This window comes from Aethalodelphis obliquidens, unplaced genomic scaffold, assembly GCF_003676395.1.
Source record: "Aethalodelphis obliquidens isolate GAN/ISIS:26980383/991018 unplaced genomic scaffold, ASM367639v1 scaffold8, whole genome shotgun sequence".
Classification (NCBI taxonomy): Eukaryota; Metazoa; Chordata; class Mammalia; order Artiodactyla; family Delphinidae; genus Aethalodelphis; species Aethalodelphis obliquidens.
In genome coordinates this window covers 64,400,646-64,417,643 of record NW_020837952.1, presented here as the reverse complement: position 1 = coordinate 64,417,643, position 16,998 = coordinate 64,400,646, and the positions used below count along the sequence as shown (strand labels likewise).

The 16,998-nt window shown below is 65.2% G+C and overlaps 1 protein-coding gene across 9 annotated transcripts in view; it reads left to right on the top strand.

Moving 5' to 3' along the window:
* PLXNB2 (plexin B2) overlaps positions 1-16,998 on the top strand; it is a 29,593-nt gene that overhangs the window by 8,500 nt on the left and 4,095 nt on the right. For 4 of the 9 annotated variants that reach the window (XM_027108109.1, XM_027108111.1, XM_027108112.1 and 1 more), the window contains exons 2-27: positions 3,092-3,144; positions 7,226-8,312; positions 8,690-8,872; positions 8,967-9,095; positions 9,637-9,737; positions 9,831-10,008; positions 10,411-10,564; positions 10,991-11,105; positions 11,176-11,284; positions 11,361-11,462; positions 11,922-12,014; positions 12,351-12,432; positions 12,515-12,675; positions 12,791-12,939; positions 13,097-13,205; positions 13,420-13,556; positions 13,749-13,919; positions 14,401-14,530; positions 14,616-14,843; positions 14,978-15,154; positions 15,250-15,389; positions 15,483-15,583; positions 15,697-15,926; positions 16,032-16,213; positions 16,597-16,663; positions 16,823-16,969. In XM_027108109.1, the coding sequence (XP_026963910.1) occupies positions 7,239-8,312; positions 8,690-8,872; positions 8,967-9,095; positions 9,637-9,737; positions 9,831-10,008; positions 10,411-10,564; positions 10,991-11,105; positions 11,176-11,284; positions 11,361-11,462; positions 11,922-12,014; positions 12,351-12,432; positions 12,515-12,675; positions 12,791-12,939; positions 13,097-13,205; positions 13,420-13,556; positions 13,749-13,919; positions 14,401-14,530; positions 14,616-14,843; positions 14,978-15,154; positions 15,250-15,389; positions 15,483-15,583; positions 15,697-15,926; positions 16,032-16,213; positions 16,597-16,663; positions 16,823-16,969 (4,449 nt within the window). In that variant the 5' untranslated portion in view covers positions 3,092-3,144; positions 7,226-7,238. Of the gene's footprint in view, positions 1-3,091; positions 3,145-5,137; positions 5,290-7,225; positions 8,313-8,689; positions 8,873-8,966; positions 9,096-9,636; positions 9,738-9,830; positions 10,009-10,410; positions 10,565-10,990; positions 11,106-11,175; positions 11,285-11,360; positions 11,463-11,921; positions 12,015-12,350; positions 12,433-12,514; positions 12,676-12,790; positions 12,940-13,096; positions 13,206-13,419; positions 13,557-13,748; positions 13,920-14,400; positions 14,531-14,615; positions 14,844-14,977; positions 15,155-15,249; positions 15,390-15,482; positions 15,584-15,696; positions 15,927-16,031; positions 16,214-16,596; positions 16,664-16,822; positions 16,970-16,998 lie in introns of those variants that run through there. The other 5 variants (XM_027108107.1, XM_027108106.1, XM_027108105.1 and 2 more) reach the window with 3 other exon arrangements.

Below are 16,998 nucleotides of genomic sequence, written 5' to 3'. Positions count from 1 at the left end.
CAGGGCCTTCTTCCCCGGGGGGCCAAGACCGGAGGGGGACCCTGACAGCCCTGGCCTGGCCTGAGGACCCTGCCCTTCCCCAGTGGGCGCCTCCTGTTTACCTTTTCCGGGTGTGTGGGGCAGCTACTGCTTAGAAGAAAGGAACCCGAGGAGGGGGAGCCTCAGGGGACCCAGTGGCCGAGGCTCCTTCCCATTGCTTCCCACTCCTGTGGACGTGCGAGGAGAGGCCTGGGCCGCCCGCAGCCCGGTGCCCGTCAGCGCCCTGGCTGGGGGAGGACAGACCACTGTGTGCGTGAGGCTGAGGGGCCAGCTGTAGGGGCACATGTACTTTCAGCTTCCTCTGCTGTGTGTCACCCCCTTGCCGGTTCACTGGGCTGAGACCCACCTAGGGCCTCAAATCCTGTGTTCAGATCTTGCTCACCAGTGAAGACCACAGACCACAGCGGAGGAGTGACAGTCCTGCAGGGCCAGGTCAGGATGGGTGTCTCAGGCTTCTGACGGATGGGCAGGAGTTTCCCAGGGGGAACAGCAAAAGCAGAGACATGGCGACATCATGGCGTCACCCTGAGTTCCTCCTCCACTGAGAGGACAACCGAAGGATTTCTGCACACGGATTCACTTACACCTCGCGGCAGCCCACTTGGGTTGGTGCTGTTATTACCCCCCATGTCACACCCGGGAAACTGAGGCACAATGTAAGTTTGTAAAGAGCCCACATAAGCCAGGTAGGAGGAGACAGACCTGGGGTTTGAACCCCATAATATGGCTCCAGAGCGCAGCCCCTGAGGCCCCTCTGGGCAGCAGCACTGGGGGTGTGGTTGTGGGGTGGGGGGACCCCATGGCCTCAGGGGCCTGTGGGTGTTCAGGACAGTGGCCTTCATCTGAGGTAGAAGGAGTGACCCTCCAGAGCAGAGGCAGGATGGCCACGCTGGGGCAGCTGGGGGCCAGGACAGGGTGGCTGAGGCCGGGTTAGGAAAGGGGAAGGGGAGGGGGTCAAGCTTCCTTCTGGAGGAAGTGCTGGCTGGAGGAGCCTGATGCTGGGAGGAGAAATTGGAGGGTCTGAGAGGTGGGTCCACCCCAGTGGGTCACTTGGGGCAGGTCTGTCGAGGGGTGAGGTGGTGGCTGTGGAGGCTGGGTGTGTGGGCTCATGAAGAGGGTGTCCCTTGGAAGAGGCTAGCCTCCCTTGGCGACACCTGCAGCACGCACACCCCTGGCCAGGGAGGGGCCTGGGCCAGTGGAGGGCGGTGCACAGGGCACACGGAGGCCAGAGTGATGTCCCTTCAGGGTGGCAGGTCTGCACGCCCTGTGCCCTCGTGTGCTGTGGACCCCGAGCTCAGCCTCCACCTGGACTGGATGCAGCCTCGAGGCCAGGCCTGGTCCAGATTTCTCATGCGGCTCCATCATCCTGACACCCTGTGGTTTGGCACCTGAGTTTGCCCCTTTCACAAAGGCTGTGTTGTTGAGCGCCTAGGGCAAAACACACCCCTCACCCTCACACCTGGAGCCCTGAGCCCCTCTTCCTGGGTTAACCCTCCACTGCTCAGCCAGGGGCTGAGGGCACCAGAGGGCTTTCCTGCCTATGTGCGCAAGTGTGGCACCCACCTCCCCGCAGGCCTTGCCCCTGCTGGTCTCCTTTGGACCGGCCGTGGGTCCTCCCAGGCCTGGGCCCTACTCGCAATGTCGTTCCCCACGTCGGGAGAGTGCCTGGGGGGGTACGGGGGGAGCAGGGCCTGACCCTGGTGGAGGAGGTGTTGGGGGAGCGCTGCTGGGGAGGGCAGCCAGGCAGGGAGCCAGTGGGCCATGGCCGAGGAGACCTGGGGAGGAGACCTGGGATAGGCCCGGAGAGATGGCTGGGGTGTGGTCACTGAGTGCCTGGAAAGCCGTGTCCTGAGGCAGAGTGGGGCTGGAGGGGGTCTGATTATTATTATTACACAGACCTCTTTTTATTTAGACAAGTAGTATGTAAATATATCCTTCTCAAATTTTTTTCCAAAACTGGCAAATGAAGTTGCTTTGCTGTCCCAGCCCCCTCCTCCCTGCCCCCCCCCCCCCCCCCCCCCGCTTCACCTTGACTTTCAATTTGGATGAAGGCTTCTAGAACTTCTCAGTTAAACCATGTGTGTCTGTATCGACACCCACGTGTGGTGATACCTGGAGTTCTGCTCCACAGCCGTCCCCAACAGGTCTGGGCTCCGTTGGGTCGGCATGGCCCACCCACCTTCATCAGCACCATGGTTTTTCAGGGTCCTCTGGTTGCATGCTGGGTGGTTGCCAAATTTTCACTATAATGAATCGTGCTGAGAAGTATCCTTGGACTAGTCCTCCCTGTGGGTACACATGGGTGTTTATCCAGGAGAGGATACAATAGCAAGCGTTGCTGAGTGCTACAGTGTAACAGGCTCTCCGGAGGCTTTTCTGGCCGGAATAATTTAGTTCTTACAAACCCCTGGGGGAGCTCACTATGACTGTCTCCACTTCACAGATGGGGAAATGAGGCTCAGAGAAGTTAAATAATTTGCCCAAGGTCACACAGCTAGTAAGTAGAATTGCGGGCTCGTGTGTATGCATGTTCTTCAGAAAGCAAGTTTAATTTTAACGTCCTGGTTTAATAAGCAGACAGTACCGAGAGACTTAACGAGAAGCTGTTCCCTGCCCTTTTCTTCCGCTTTTTTTTCTTCCTTTTTTTTTTTCTTCCTCCTGTTCAGCGCAGCTTGCAGAATCTTAGTTCCCTGACCAAGAATTGAACCCAGGCCCTCGGCAGTGAAAGCGCAGAGTCCTAACCACTGGACCCCCAGGGAATTCCCTCTGCCTTTTTTGAGCAGAGGCAAGAAGGGCGGTGTCAGGCATACACACCAAGTGGGCATGTGTGCACTGGGGTGCTGGGCTAGGGGGTGGGGGGCCAGTGTCTGAGGGGGGGACGTGAGGGCCGGGTGGAGGAGGCTGGAGTTGAGGTTCTCCTGCTCCAGGGTGGCAGAGGCCAGCTGGGGTCCCATGGGCTGTTCCTCGCCCCCCCCAGATGTGGAGCAGAGGAGAGATGAGGCGGTAGGGGCCAGGCTTGTGGTGAGACCACTGTCTCTCCCTTGCTTCCTAGGGGATCTCCATGCTGGCCTGGAGCAGAGACTGAGCTGGACTTCTGGAGCCCGGGTGAGTGGCGGCTGGGCACCACCTGGGGGAGGCAGGGGGGCTACAGCCACGCAGTGAAGGCGTCTGGTGTCCCTGAGGCTCTGGTCCGGTCGGGCCCGGTGTGCAAACGTCTGCCCAAACCCAGGTGCCCTAGCTGTGGGGGCCGCTGCCAGGCCCCCCCAATTCGCTGATGGGGGGGCCAGGATTTGCTTGGGAGGGGTGGGCTCTGCTGCGAGGCTGGGGCGGTGTGTTTGGGCGCTGGCTGCAGTGCTGGAATCTGGAACGTTAGGGCTGGGAATTTGGGCTGGGGGAGGGGGCGCCTGGCCAGACGCCTTCCTGGCCAGCAGCAGGCTGGAGTCTGTGCGACTTCTTGGAAGTGCACCTCCGGGCTTCGGCCAGGAAGAGGCGTCTGATGCCCCTGAGGAAATCCCCGCTGGCCCGGTGAGCAAGCGGAGGGTCCCAGGCTGCCTTCAAAACAGGAAGCGCCCGTTCCAGGAACGCCAGCCGCAGGAAGCTCTGCCGGGCTGTGCCCGGCACCTCCCGCAAGGACGGCCTGAGCGCTGCCTCTGGTCAGGTGGTTCACCCTTTGCTCCCGTGGGCCTGGCCAGGCAGGTCACCTGAGGCTTTGTTTGTCCCGAAGTGGAGGGAGCTGCTGCCTATCATTGTCACCCAAGTCCCTCCTGCCAGACTGTGTGACCTGGGCTCAGCGTGAGGGGCCCTTGGAACCCCTGGACTTGAGGCTCACTCTGCCCACCACCAAGAGGGGTCCTGGGCCAGGGAGCCCAGGTCTGGCCCTGGCCTGCTTGAGGGGGGGTGAGGCGGGGGCAGCAGCACAGTATCTGGGCCAGTGTTACTGTCAGCAGCAAGACCTGTTCCTGCTCCGTGACCACACACGTGGCTTTCATAGAGCACTTCTGGTGTGCCAGCCCTGGGGGCCCCTGGGGCCAAGGACAGGGCTGGGCTTCTGCCCCAGGGGCTCAGTCAAGTGGACATCAACCAGAGGGAGGCCAGAGCATTCTTTTTTTTTTTTTGCGGTACCCGGGCCTCTCACTGCTGTGGCCTCTCCTGTTGCGGAGCACAGGCTCCGGACGCGCAGGCTCAGCGGCCATGGCTCACGGGCCCAGCCGCTCCGCGGCTTGTGGGATCCTCCTGGACCGGGGCACGAACCCGCGTCCCCTGCATCGGCAGGTGGACTCTCAACCACTGCGCCACCAGGGAAGCCCCAGAGCATTCTTTTTTATGCACTGTGACCCTTCCATCTCCTGGGTCCTGTCACGTCTGTGAGCTACCAGGACTGAGGCAGGGCTCAGGGTCACAGCAGAGCTCTTTCAGAAGGCGGGGGGGCAGGAGTTTCCCCGCTTGGTCGGTTCTGGGTTCGAGTCCTAGGCGCGCTGCCGGCCGGCAGAGGGGCCTGGACACGGGTCCATCGGGGACCAGGGGGCCTGCTTCCATGGGTGGCCTGGGCTCGGGCGGCTCCAGCTCCGGCCGCGGCTCCGCCCCCGCCCGTCCGTCCGCACCCGCAGGTCCGCCCCCGCCCGCCCGCTCCCTCCCTGGGCTCCGGGAACATTCCATTCATTCCCCGCTTGCCGCGGCGGCCCGTGGCTGGAGCCGCAGCCGCCGCCAAAGCCGAGCGGGACCAGAGTCGCGGCGGGGACTCGGGTGAGCGGGGCCGGGGCGGGGTGGGTAGGGCCAGCCTGGGCTCGAGGCCGAGGGGCCTGGACGCCCCCCGCCTCCGCGGCGCCGGGGAGCGGACTTTGCGCCGCGGCGGGCGAGCCAGCGAGCGCGGGGGCGGGGCGGCAGGGAAGCTGGGGCGGCGGGGGAGGGGCGGCGGGGGGCGGGGCCCTGCAGCCTTGCCCTTCCCCGCCCCCGCTCCCCGGGCCCTGAGCGAAGGTACCGGAGGGTGCCTGAGCGCCCGGGGCCTCTCCTGGCGCGCCTGGTTCTGTGCAGTCCTGGCGTCGCGGGCGTCCCGGCTCCAGCCTGGGGATTTTCTGAACTGCACCCTCCTCTCCCCTAGACGGCCTCAGTTGCCCGCGGAGACGAGCGGAGCCTGCGGTGGCAGAGGCCCGCCTCCGCCCAGGATCTGCACAGTCTGCGCGCGGTCCTGTGAACTCTTCCTGTCTTTGACCAAAGGCACCATCTCCTCCCCGACCTGATCACCTCGTCTTGGTGCGGCCTGGGGTCACCCTGTCTCCTCATCCCACCGCCTTCTCTTAGGCCATTTTCAGCTCCTTCCCAGGTCCTTGCTGCCTCCTGGACACTGTCAAGCCAGCAGCTCGTGCGGAGGCCTGTGGGGTCCCCAGGGGCCCGGCAGGAACTGAACACTCCAGAGCAAGGGGCTTCAGTGCACAGCCGAGGGGCGCCTTCCCCAGCCCTGAGACCTGCCCCTGTCAGTGGTGATTCTGCGGTGCTTTGTCACTGGCTTTGTGACACTTGTTCTGGCTTTGTCACTGGGCTTTGTCCCTTGGTTGCCTCTCGGTTATGCTTCCTCCAGGGGCTTGAGGAATGTTGTGGAGACTCAGAACAGAGGGATGCAGTGGGGGATAGAAAACAGCCACAGCCTGGCCGGGGGGCTTCCTAGTGGCTCGGGCAAAGAAGGAAGCTGGCTTGATGTGAGAATCACAGGGTCCATCCTATTCCAGTCAGCACAGCTTTGCCCAAAGCCAGTGCCCCCAAAGAAACGTCTCCCCTGGCCATGGAGCAGAGCAGACAGCCTTCTGCCTTCCTGGAGGAGGAGGACTCAGGGCGGGGCAGGGCAGGCTGTCAAAGGGGGGGAAAAAAGTAATTGTTTCTTGAGGGAATGAGCGCGTTTCCAGGGCGGTGGTGTTTGAGGGGGCCGTAGGGGGCGTGTCAGCTCCTCTGTAGAGGTGCAGCAGCCGTGGGGGGAGTCTGGGAGGCCACCGCCACCGGCCACCCTCTCACAATCTGTGCCTGAGCCCCTCATGACCCTCTGCCGTTGGGGTCAGTCTCCACTCGGCCACGTGGCATGGACAGCTGCCCTAAATGTCCTGCCGGGCACAGGCCCCCTCAGGGAAGGTTCCGGCGGGTCCAGGAGTGAGGGCTCACGCACAGATTGTGAGAGGGTGGCCGGTGGGGGTGGCGGCCAAGACCACTTTAGGGGATTCTGATCAGGGTCCCAAGGGCGGCGATTGTGCTGGACCACCCCAAGGTGGGAGGGGCCTCCATGCTGGGGACTCTGAGCCCACCCTTGGCCTTAGTAGCTCGCCCCCCATACATCCAGAGACACGCACGGGCGCGCGCACATACGCAGGGCCGTGTGTGTGCTCGGATGGACACCCGCACCGATGTGGCCTGCCCCAGCCCTGCACGCAGCACCCCCCGCGGCCTCCGGGGTCCCCCCTCAGAGACCTGGTTCACCCCAGAACACCCTCCCAGGACCTGCGTCCGGCGTGCCTGCGTCTGAGGGTCTGCCCTGGGCGGGGCACAGGCAGGGCGGGTGGATTGCTGGGGCCCTCCTGCTGGTTCATCAGGGGAAGCGGGGTTGGAGGCAGGGCCTGGAAGGCTTCGTGAGAGGGTGGGGAGGCAGGCCCACCAGTGGCTCTGCTGCTGCCTGTCAGATTACACCGTGTGTGCCGAGAGTCAGGCATAGAACAGGTGTGTGGCCCACCTGTTTGCATGTTCAGGGCCTGTCGGTCAGCTTGGGTCTGTGCTCTGGACAGTGTGGAGCACCTGGGGCTCTTGGGGTCATGGGGTGCGAGGGTGGGCACATGAGTGAGTGTCTGGGAGACTTTCTGGAGGAGGTGCTCTTTTGCCTTGGAGGTGGGCCTGAAGGTGCTTTGGGAACCTGGGGGCAGAGGACAGGGTGCAGTCCTCCGGGGGCGGCTGCACCCAGGCCTGGAGCTGCAGTGCTGGTGGCCTGGCCCCTCAGCGGTTAGGTTACAGGTGTTCCTTCTTGAGGAGGGCTGGGAGATGATCTCCTTAGAGATGAGAGTGCGTGTGTCTGGCCAGATGGGTGGGAAGGCAGGGAAGGGATCGTGGGCTCGGGCGGGCTGCGGGCTGGGCAGGGTCAGGCACCGGGGGCTTCCTGTGGGGTGGGGTGGGTCCTCCAGGCTGGGGCTCCCCTGACCCTCCTCCCTTCCCACAGGGTGCCAGGGGCAATGGCGCTGCAGCTCTGGACCCTGACCCTCCTGGGCCTGGCGGGCACAAGTGCAAGCCTGCGGTCCCGCAAGCTGGACTTCTTCCGCAGCGAAACAGAGCTGAACCACCTGGTGGTGGACGAGGTGTCGGGCGTGGTGTACGTGGGGGCGGTGAACACGCTCTACCAGCTGAGTGCCGACCTGCAGCTGGAGCAGCGGGCGGCCACGGGCCCGGCCCTGGACAACAAGAAGTGCACGCCGCCCATCGAGGCGAGCCAGTGCCACGAGGCCGTGCAGACTGACAACGTCAACCAGCTCCTGCTGCTCGACCCCTCCCGGAACCGCCTCATCGAGTGCGGCAGCCTCTTCAAGGGCATTTGCGCCCTGCGTTCCCTGAGCAACATCTCCTCGCTCCTCTTCTACGAGGATGGCAGTGGCGAGAAGTCCTTCGTGGCCAGCAACGACGAGAGCGTGGCCACCGTGGGGCTGGTGAGCACAACGGGCCCAAGCGGCGAGCACGTGCTCTTTGTGGGCAAGGGCAACGGGCCCCACGACAACGGCATCATTGTGAGCACGCGCCTGCTGGACCGGACGGAGGGCAGGGAGGCCTTTGAGGCCTACACGGACCACGCCACCTACAAGGCCGGCTACCTGTCCACAAACACACAGCAGTTCGTGGCTGCCTTCGAGGATGGCCACTACGTCTTCTTCGTCTTCAACCAGCAGGACAAGCACCCGGCCCGGAACCGCACGCTGCTGGCGCGTATGTGCAAGTACGACCCGTTCTACTACTCCTACCTGGAGGTGGACCTGCGCTGCCTGGGCCCCGATGACACCCGGGTCCCCGCCTTCGGCACCTGCCTGGCGGCCTCCGTGGCCCGGCCAGGCGCCACTGGGGTGCTCTACACTGTCTTCAGCACAGATGGCCGGGGTGGCGGGGGGCCACGGGCGGGCCTCTGCCTGTTCCCACTGGACGAGGTCCACAGCAAGATGGAGACCAGCCGCGACGCCTGCTACACGGGCACCCGGGAGGCGGGCCGGGACACCTTCTACAAGCCCTTCCACGGCGAGATCCAGTGTGGTGGCCACGGGTCGGTATGTGGCCTCAGCACGTTCTCCCACGGGCTTAGACCACGCGCGTGTGGTTCTGCGCGTGGCACTGCTTGCCGTGTCCACGTCCCACATGCTTGTGAAGGCCGGTGTGTGTGTGTGTGTGTGTGTGTGTGTGTGTGTGTGTGTGTGCGTGTACGTGTGTGTCCCTGCGGACAGGTGAGCGTGAGATGTAGGTGCCACTTCTCCCAGGTGTCAGCCATGCTGGGCATTGGGTTTTGGAGCAGTGAGCACGTGGGTAGGGGCCCTGCCTGCCTGGGCTGGTCCTGGGGGACGTGTGCAGGGCCGCGAGTGCTGGGAGTCGTGGTGGGGAGAGGCCTCGGGCGGGGGTCTGCACCCACCGTTGACGCCATGGTCCATAGGGTGCCAGTGAGAGTTTCCCGTGTGGCTCAGAGCACCTGCCCTACCCGCTGGGCAGCCGAGACGGACTCTCAGCCGTAGCCGTGCTGCACCGTGGAGGCCTGAACCTGACAGCTGTGACAGTGACGACCGAGAATGGCCACACCATCGCCTTCCTGGGCACCTCGGACGGCCGGGTCCTCAAGGTGAGGCCCAGGGCTGGGGCAGGGTGGTTTCCGGAGGGGTCCTCAGTGCACGAGGCCCCCTGCCCTCACCGTGCACCTGCTCTCGTGCCCACAGGTGTACCTCGCTCCAGATGGCAGCTCCGCGGAGTATGGCTCTGTCCTTGTGGAGATCAACAAGAGAATCAAGAAGGACCTGGTGCTGGCCGCAGACCTGACCAGTCTGTACGCCATGACCCAGGACAAGGTTGGCCTGTGGAGCCTGGGAGGAGGGGCCTTGGTGGTCCAGCCCCTAGAGACACGCAGAGCATGCTGGGAGGGGGCCCAATTGTCATCTCCCTGGGTCCTGACAGTGTCTCTCAAGCACCTTTCCCATCTTTGAAACCGTTTCTCGCTGTTCTGTGTCTCCGGCCCGGCCTTGGGCCCCTCCTGACCAGAGGATCAGTGCTCTGAGTGGGCCTTCCCCAAGTGCAAACAGGGAGGCGCGGGGCCCCAGGCAGCTTCTGTGAGCTCAGACGGTGGGGGACATGGGCCCCGGGCTCCTGCGCCACCCGATCCTGGGTCAGGTCCAGCCTCCCGGCCGGGTCCCACACAACCTGGACAGCAGCTGCTGCCTGGAGCCCTCACTGCCCAGCCTTGAGTCGTGTCGAGGCTTCTAAGCCTTAGCGGTAAAGGTGGGATCAAGCTGGTGGTCCCGGGAAAGTCTGGCGTCTGAGCGAGGTCCTTCGTGGCTGCTGGCCCGACACCTGCGGCGGCCGTAGTCCCGCTCACCGCCCCGGTGCCCCCAGGTGTTCCGGCTCCCCGTGCAGGAGTGTGAGAGCTTTTCCACCTGCGCCCAGTGCCGCAGCTCACAGGACCCCTACTGCGGCTGGTGTGTCGTCGAGGGACGGTGAGCATCCGGGAGTCTGGGGTGCTCGGCCCAGCCTGGGTCCGGGGGTGCCGCCCCACCCTGAGGGCTCACGGGTGCCCCCTGCCCCCGCAGATGCACCAGGAGGGCTGAGTGCCCGCGGGCCGAAGAGAGTGGCCACTGGCTGTGGAGCCGCAGTGAGGCCTGCGTGGCCGTCACCGAGACCCAGCCGCAGAACATGAGCCGCCGGGCGCAGGGAGAGGTGTGCGGTGGGGGTGGAGGCAGGGGCGCTGCTGGCCGGGCGCAGGGAGAGGTGTGCGGTGGGGGTGGAGGCAGGGGCGCTGCTGGCCTGGGGCTGTGGGGACGGCAGGAGACCCGCGTAGTATCTCGCTCCTGGCCTGGACGGCGGTGCTGAGCCTGGGGACAGGGACCCCATCCTTTGTTGGGTCCCCTGGCCCCTTTGACCCGAGGGGCTTCTGAGAATCCAGGGCAGACCCAGGCCCTGTCCCAGGAGTGGCTTAGGTGACCACAGAGGGGCCCATTCAGATGAAATGGAGCCAGGTTCTAGAGGGTTCTCCAGGGGGCAGGTGTACACATACAGGAGGGTGGCCGGAGAATGGCCAGAGGACTGGGGCTCAGGGCGGGGGCGGGAGGTTGCCTGCACCCTGAGGCTGGGCAGAGGAGTCCTGCTGTGAGCTGAGTGGCCCTTCCGCAGGTGCACCTGACCGTCAGTCCCCTCCCGGCCCTGAGCGAGGAGGACAAGCTGCTGTGCCTCTTCGGTGAATCACCGCCACACGTGGCGAGCATGCAGGGGGGCGCCGTGGTCTGCAACTCCCCGAGCAGCATCCCCAGCACACCGCCTGGCCAGGGTGAGGCCCCGCCCGAGCCTGTCCCCTGAGCATTTGGGGCAGCGGAGGACGACTCACTGGTGAAGGTGGGGGCCACGCGGTGACATGGCTGGGACCTGGCAGGTGCTCTGCCCCAGACGCCCAGGAACCACGGCCCTCGGTGCCTGCAGGGACAGAGCGAGGGCCCAGCAGCGCAGAGCCCTGGGGAGTGACACACGAGCCGAGATCTGATAGCGGCGGCGGGTCCTGCTGAGCCCTGCGGGGCCCCACTCAGACCAGGGTCTCCACACACGGCCTCCCGTTCTCTGCTGGGTCGCCTGTGGGGAGCTCTGATGGAAGGAGGAGTTGGGGCCGGGGGGGGCCCAGTTCCGGCTTCCTGTTCCCCCCAGCCCAAGCCCGCCTCCCCCTGCGGCCCCGCCTGACGCTGGCCCCATCTGCTGTCCACAGATCACGTGGCTGTGACCATCCAGCTTCTCTTCAAACGCGGCAACGTCTTCCTGACCTCCCACCTGTACCCCTTCTACGACTGCCGAGTGGCCATGAGCCTGGAGGAGAACCTGCCGTGAGTGCCCCTGCCTGTCCCTCCCAGCCCCCGCTGCGGACCCCACACTTCTCACCACCCTCTCCTCCAGGTGCATCTCCTGTGCCAGCAACCGCTGGACCTGCCAGTGGGACCTGCGCTACCACGAGTGTCGGGAGGCCTCGCCCAACCCTGAGGACGGCATCGTCCGTGCCCACATGGTGAGGGGCCGTGAGGGCACGTGGGCCAGGCTGCTCGGCCGACGCCAGCAGCACCTGACCAGCCCTGCCCCCCCAGGAGGACGACTGCCCCCAGTTCTTGAACCCCAGCCCGCTGGTCATTCCCATGAACCACGAGACGGCGGTGACCTTCCAGGGCAAGAACCTGGACACGGTGAAGGTGCGGGGGGCTTGTGGGGCCCTGGCTAACCAGTGAGGCCAGGTCTGGGGGTCCCAGCAGGGGCCGTGATGGCTGGTGGGGAGGCACAGGCTTGTTCAGAGCCGTCCTCCTGCAGACCAGAAGCTAAGCGCCGGGGCCCATCCAGCCTTCTGCGGCTCAGGGCCCAGCACGTGAGGAAGGCAGAGGGGTCAGAGGGTGGACGTGGGGACATCTGGACGGGCCTCGAGGGTTTAGGGCGTGCAGGGGCTGGGCAGCCAAGTGCCACTCAGGAGGGAGCAGGGCGGTGAGTCTGGGTGTTGACCGTGGCGGGGCCTGTCTGTGAGCGGCTGGGTGTCAGTCGGGATGGGGGCGCCCAAGCTGGCCCGGGAGCTGTGTGGGGCACGGCAGGCCCCGGGGCCCAGGGCGGGCATGTGGGACGCGCTGGCCCGCCTCGGGTATCCTGACTGGCCTGTCTGGCAGAGCTCCTCCCTGCGCGTGGGCAGTGACCTGCTCAAGTTTGAGGAGCCAGTCAGCACACAGGAGCAAGGAACCTTCTCCTTTCGGACCCCAAAGGTACGCCTCCCGGGGTGGGTGGGCCAGGCTGGTGGACCCCGAGGGCTGGCCCTGCGGGGGCTGCCCAATTACCTCCGGGGCTTGAGGGGTGGGGCGGGGGCAGGCTCACCAGCTGCCCTTCTGGGGAAGCGGGGCCGGCAGGCAGGTGTGGCCTCAGAGCATCCCTGGGCCTCCCGTCTCCCTGGAATCCAAGTCATCCTCAGTCTCTGAGCCTCCAGCTTCTAGCCACCTGGAGGCCTCCCCTTGCTGCCCGTCAGCTGTGAGGGGACACACGGTGGTCACTCTCGGGGGCTCGGGTGGGAGGCGGGGGTGCAGCGTGTCCCTGTGTGCCCCCAGCTCTCCCACGATGCCAACGAGACGCTGCCCCTGCATCTGTATGTCAAGTCCTACGGCAAGAATATTGACAGCCGGCTCCAAGGTGGGTGGGGTGGGCAGCTGGGCTGGTGGGCGGGCAAGGGCAGCAGGGCGGCCCTGCTGACAGCCAGCTTCTCCCTCCGCAGTGACCCTCTACAACTGCTCCTTCGGCCGCAGCGACTGCAGCCTGTGCCTGGCCGCTGACCCTGTCTACAGGTGCGTGTGGTGCAGCGGGCAGAACAGGTGTGTGTACGCGGCCCTGTGTGGTAACGCCACCTCCGAGTGCCCACCGCCCGTCATCACCAGGGTAAGCCCCCTTACCCCTGACCTCCCTGGCAGGAGGGACTCCAGCCCGGCCCGGGACCAGCTGCGCAGCCTGGCCTGCCCCAGCCACCAGGTCAGCCGGGCTCTGCCAATTTCAGATCCAGCCTGAGACCGGTCCGCTCGGCGGAGGCATTCGCGTCACCATCCTTGGGTCAAATCTGGGGGTCAGAGCAGACGACGTGAAGAGGGTCACCGTGGCTGGCCGGAACTGTGCCTTTGAGCCAGAACGCTACTCCGTGTCCACCCGGTGAGTGGGCAACCTGGGCCCTCCGAGCTGGGCCAGGCCCTACCCTGGGGGGCCGGGGGACTGGGGGGATGGAGAGGAAGGACACGGTGCAGGTATGCGTGGGTGCCCAGGGCTTGCACACACACAGAGTGTGCCCACCTGCCTGCCACCCATGCAGGATCGTGTGCACCATCGAGGCTGCAGAGGCGCCCTTCACGGGGGGCGTCGAGGTGGACATCAGCGGGAAGCTCGGCCATTCGCCTCCCCATGTCCAATTCACCTATCAGGTAAGCGCCCGGCAGGTGGCTCTTGCAGGTCAGGACAAATGTGGGTGGGATCTGGGGGGCCATGCGCTGACTCGGGGTGAGGCGAGGCTGTGCCCCTGCCTCTTTCTGACAACGGTCATGGCCCAGTCGAGGCCCGGGAGGGAGGGCCGCAGCCCTGCCGCCCCAGCCCTGCCGCCCCAGCCCTGAGTCAAATGTCCCTGCTTTTCTCTTCTAGCAGCCCCAGCCCCTCAGTGTGGAGCCAAAGCAGGGGCCACAGGCGGGCGGCACCATGTTGACCATCAATGGTACCCACCTGGACACAGGCTCTGAGGAAGACATGCGGGTGACCCTCAATGACATCCCTTGTAAAGTGTGGGTGTCACCCACAGGCCGCCAAATCCTGGTCTGCCCTGGTCCTGGGGACAGGGTGAGGGCCCTCTGGCCGTGACCCTGTGTCTATCCTGGAGGGGGCAGTGGAACCAACCAGACCCACTGACCCACTGGCCTGGGGCTGCGGGCGGTCCCAGGGTGGGGCTGGCATTGACTGGCGATCCCCACCCCCAGGACGCAGTTTGGGGCACAGCTTCAGTGTGTCACCGGCCCCCAGGCGGCTCCGGGAGAGCTGCCCCTGAAAATTTACTATGGGGGCTCCGAAGTGCCCAGCCCTGGCGTCACCTTCACCTACCGTGAGAACCCAGTCCTGCGGGCCTTCGAGCCGCTGCGAAGCTTTGTCAGGTGAGACCTCTTCCCCCCCCCCCCCCCGTGGCAGGTGCCCCCCACTCCCACACTGCTGGCCACACCCACCCCATCTAGCTATTTCGCAGGTGCCCTCTTCTCACTGGGCTTGTGAGGATATGGCAGAGCTGGTCTGGGTGACAGGAGGAGGCCTCCAAAAATCCCCACTGTACCCCCAGGTCGGGCAGGCCCGACATCCCGCCTCCACCTCCCCCCGCCACCCAGCCCAGCCCTGCTTCTGACAGTCCAGGGTGGCGGTGCTCAGTCACGTGCTCTGAGCACACACACCCCACCCCACCCCCCGCCCCTGCCATTGCAGCAGGTCTGGGCTTGCACACACCTTGCACACACCTGCAAGGGTATCCAAAAGCAGGGTGGGGGCGGGGACACAGCCTTGCAGGCCACCTGCTCTGGAGCTGGCTGGGCACCTCCCTTGCCCAGGTGTGCCCACTCAGGCACCATCCCCCTCCCTGCCCCCCAGTGGTGGCCGGAGCATCAACGTCACAGGACAGGGCTTCAGCCTGATCCAGAAATTCGCCATGGTGGTCATAGCCGAGCCCCTGCAGTCCTGGAGGCGGCGGCGGGAGGCCGGAGCCCTGCAGCCCGTGACGGTCAGTCGGCGCCCGCTGCTGGGGACACGCCAGGGCAGGATGCAGCCTGTGCCAAGTGGCCTAACGGTCCTGCCTCGGCTTTTAGGTCGTGGGCAGGGAGTACGTGTTCTGCAGTGACTCCAAGGTTGTGTTCTTGTCCCCGGCCGTCCCCGAGGAGCCCGAGGCCTACAACCTCACGGCGCTCATTCAGATGGATGGGCACCAAGCCCTGCTCAGGACTGAGGCTGGTGCCTTTGAGTACGTCGCCGACCCCACCTTCGAGAACTTCACAGGGGGCGTCAAGAAGCAGGTCAACAAGCTCATTCACGCGCGGGTGAGGACCAGTGCAGCCCCGGGGTCAGGTCCTGAGCGGGTGCATGTAGGGGAGCAGCCCAAGGTCTGGGCTGAGCTGGTCGGGGCATCCCTGAACCCCTCCTGGGCACTGTGGCCCCATCCCCCGCCCCCCAGGGCACCAATCTGAACAAGGCGATGACGATTCACGAGGCCGAGGCCTTCGTGGGTGCCGAGCGGTGCGTCATGAAGACCCTGACGGAGACCGATCTGTACTGTGAGCCCCCAGAGGTGCAGCCCCCTCCCAAGCGGCGGCAGAAGCGGGACACGACCCACAACCTGCCTGAGTTCATTGTGCGTGTAGGGTGGGGGCAGGGAGGGGACAGGGCACCGGGCTCTCGTGGTCTCGGCCACGCACCTGTCCTTGCTGACTCCGCCTCTCCACGCAGGTGAAGTTTGGCTCCCGGGAGTGGGTGCTGGGCCGCGTGGAGTATGACACGCGTGTGAGTGACGTGCCGCTCAGCCTCATCCTGCCGCTGGTCATCGTGCCCATGGTGGCCGTCATCGCCGTGTCTGTCTACTGCTACTGGTGAGCCTCTCCCCCGGCAGCCTCAGCCCCTTGGCCACACCCACCGGCCAGCACAATCCAGGCCAGGTCCCAGGAGCTTCCCTGTGCCCCCAGGAGGAAGAGCCAACAGGCAGAGCGCGAGTACGAGAAGATCAAGTCCCAGCTGGAGGGCTTGGAGGAGAGCGTGCGTGACCGCTGCAAGAAGGAGTTCACAGGTCGGGGCCGTCCTGCAGGTCCCGGGGGAGGAGGGCTCGGAAGAGGCTGCATTGGGAGGGACGGAGGAGGGGGGCTGCCGGTGGGCGGATGCCTCACCACGACCTCCCTGCAGACCTGATGATTGAGATGGAGGACCAGACCAACGACGTGCACGAGGCAGGCATCCCCGTGCTGGACTACAAGACCTACACCGACCGCGTCTTCTTCCTGCCCTCCAAGGACGGCGACAAGGACGTGATGATCACGGGCAAGCTGGACATCCCTGAGTCACGGCGGCCCTTGGTGGAGCAGGCGCTCTACCAGTTCTCCAACCTGCTCAACAGCAAGTGCTTCCTCATCAACGTGAGCGGGGCGGGGCCTCTGGGGCGTGGGGCGGGGCCGTGAGGGGCGGGGCCTCTGGAGCGAGGGGGCGGGGCGGGGCGGGGCTCTGACCGGCCTCCCCCACAGTTCATTCACACTTTGGAGAACCAGCGGGAGTTCTCGGCCCGCGCCAAGGTCTACTTTGCGTCGCTGCTGACGGTGGCGCTGCACGGGAAGCTGGAGTACTACACGGACATCATGCGCACGCTCTTCCTGGAGCTCATGGAGCAGTATGTGGTGGCCAAGAACCCCAAGCTGATGCTGCGCAGGTGTGTGGGGAAGGGCAGAGGCCGCGGTGGGGGGTGTTAGGGGGTGGCAGTGGGGCAGCACAGGCTTGTCCAGGCACCTGGTTTGCCAGCAAGTACAGCCAGTGCCAGTGAGTAGGGCAGAGGGATGACGGGGGGGCATCGCTGCTGGCAGGTGGTCTGTGCTGGCCACTTATCTGCTCCCCCTTCTCATCAGCCCTTTGTAGGATGGGGTGGAAGATGAAAGGCCCACCCTGAGGGGGCTGGGAGATTGGTCACTGCAGGCAGTAAATGTACAGACTGACGGAGACTGGGCTGCTCTGAGCGTGGTCTGGGTACTTGGAAGAGCCAGCTGATCCTAGGGGCACTAAAGGGCCCCTCAACACAAGGCCTTTCTGCATCTCCAGGTCTGAGACAGTGGTGGAGAGGATGCTGTCTAATTGGATGTCCATCTGCCTGTACCAGTATCTCAAGGTGGGCTCCACACAGCCCTGCCAGGGGGTGGGGAGGGACGAGGTGGTGCTGTACCCCCCGAATGTCCACCTCCCTGCGGCCCAGCTCCACCTGGACGGGTTTGCTCCCACCCTGGCACGATCAGTCCCACCGTGGCTCAGCCGCCCCGTGTTGCTGTAGGACAGCGCAGGGGAGCCGCTGTACAAGCTCTTCAAGGCCATCAAGCATCAGGTGGAGAAGGGGCCGGTGGATGCTGTGCAGAAGAAAGCCAAATACACCCTCAACGACACAGGGCTGCTGGGGGACGACGTGGAGTACGCACCCCTGGTGAGCCCCCGGGGCTGGGCGGGCTGCTG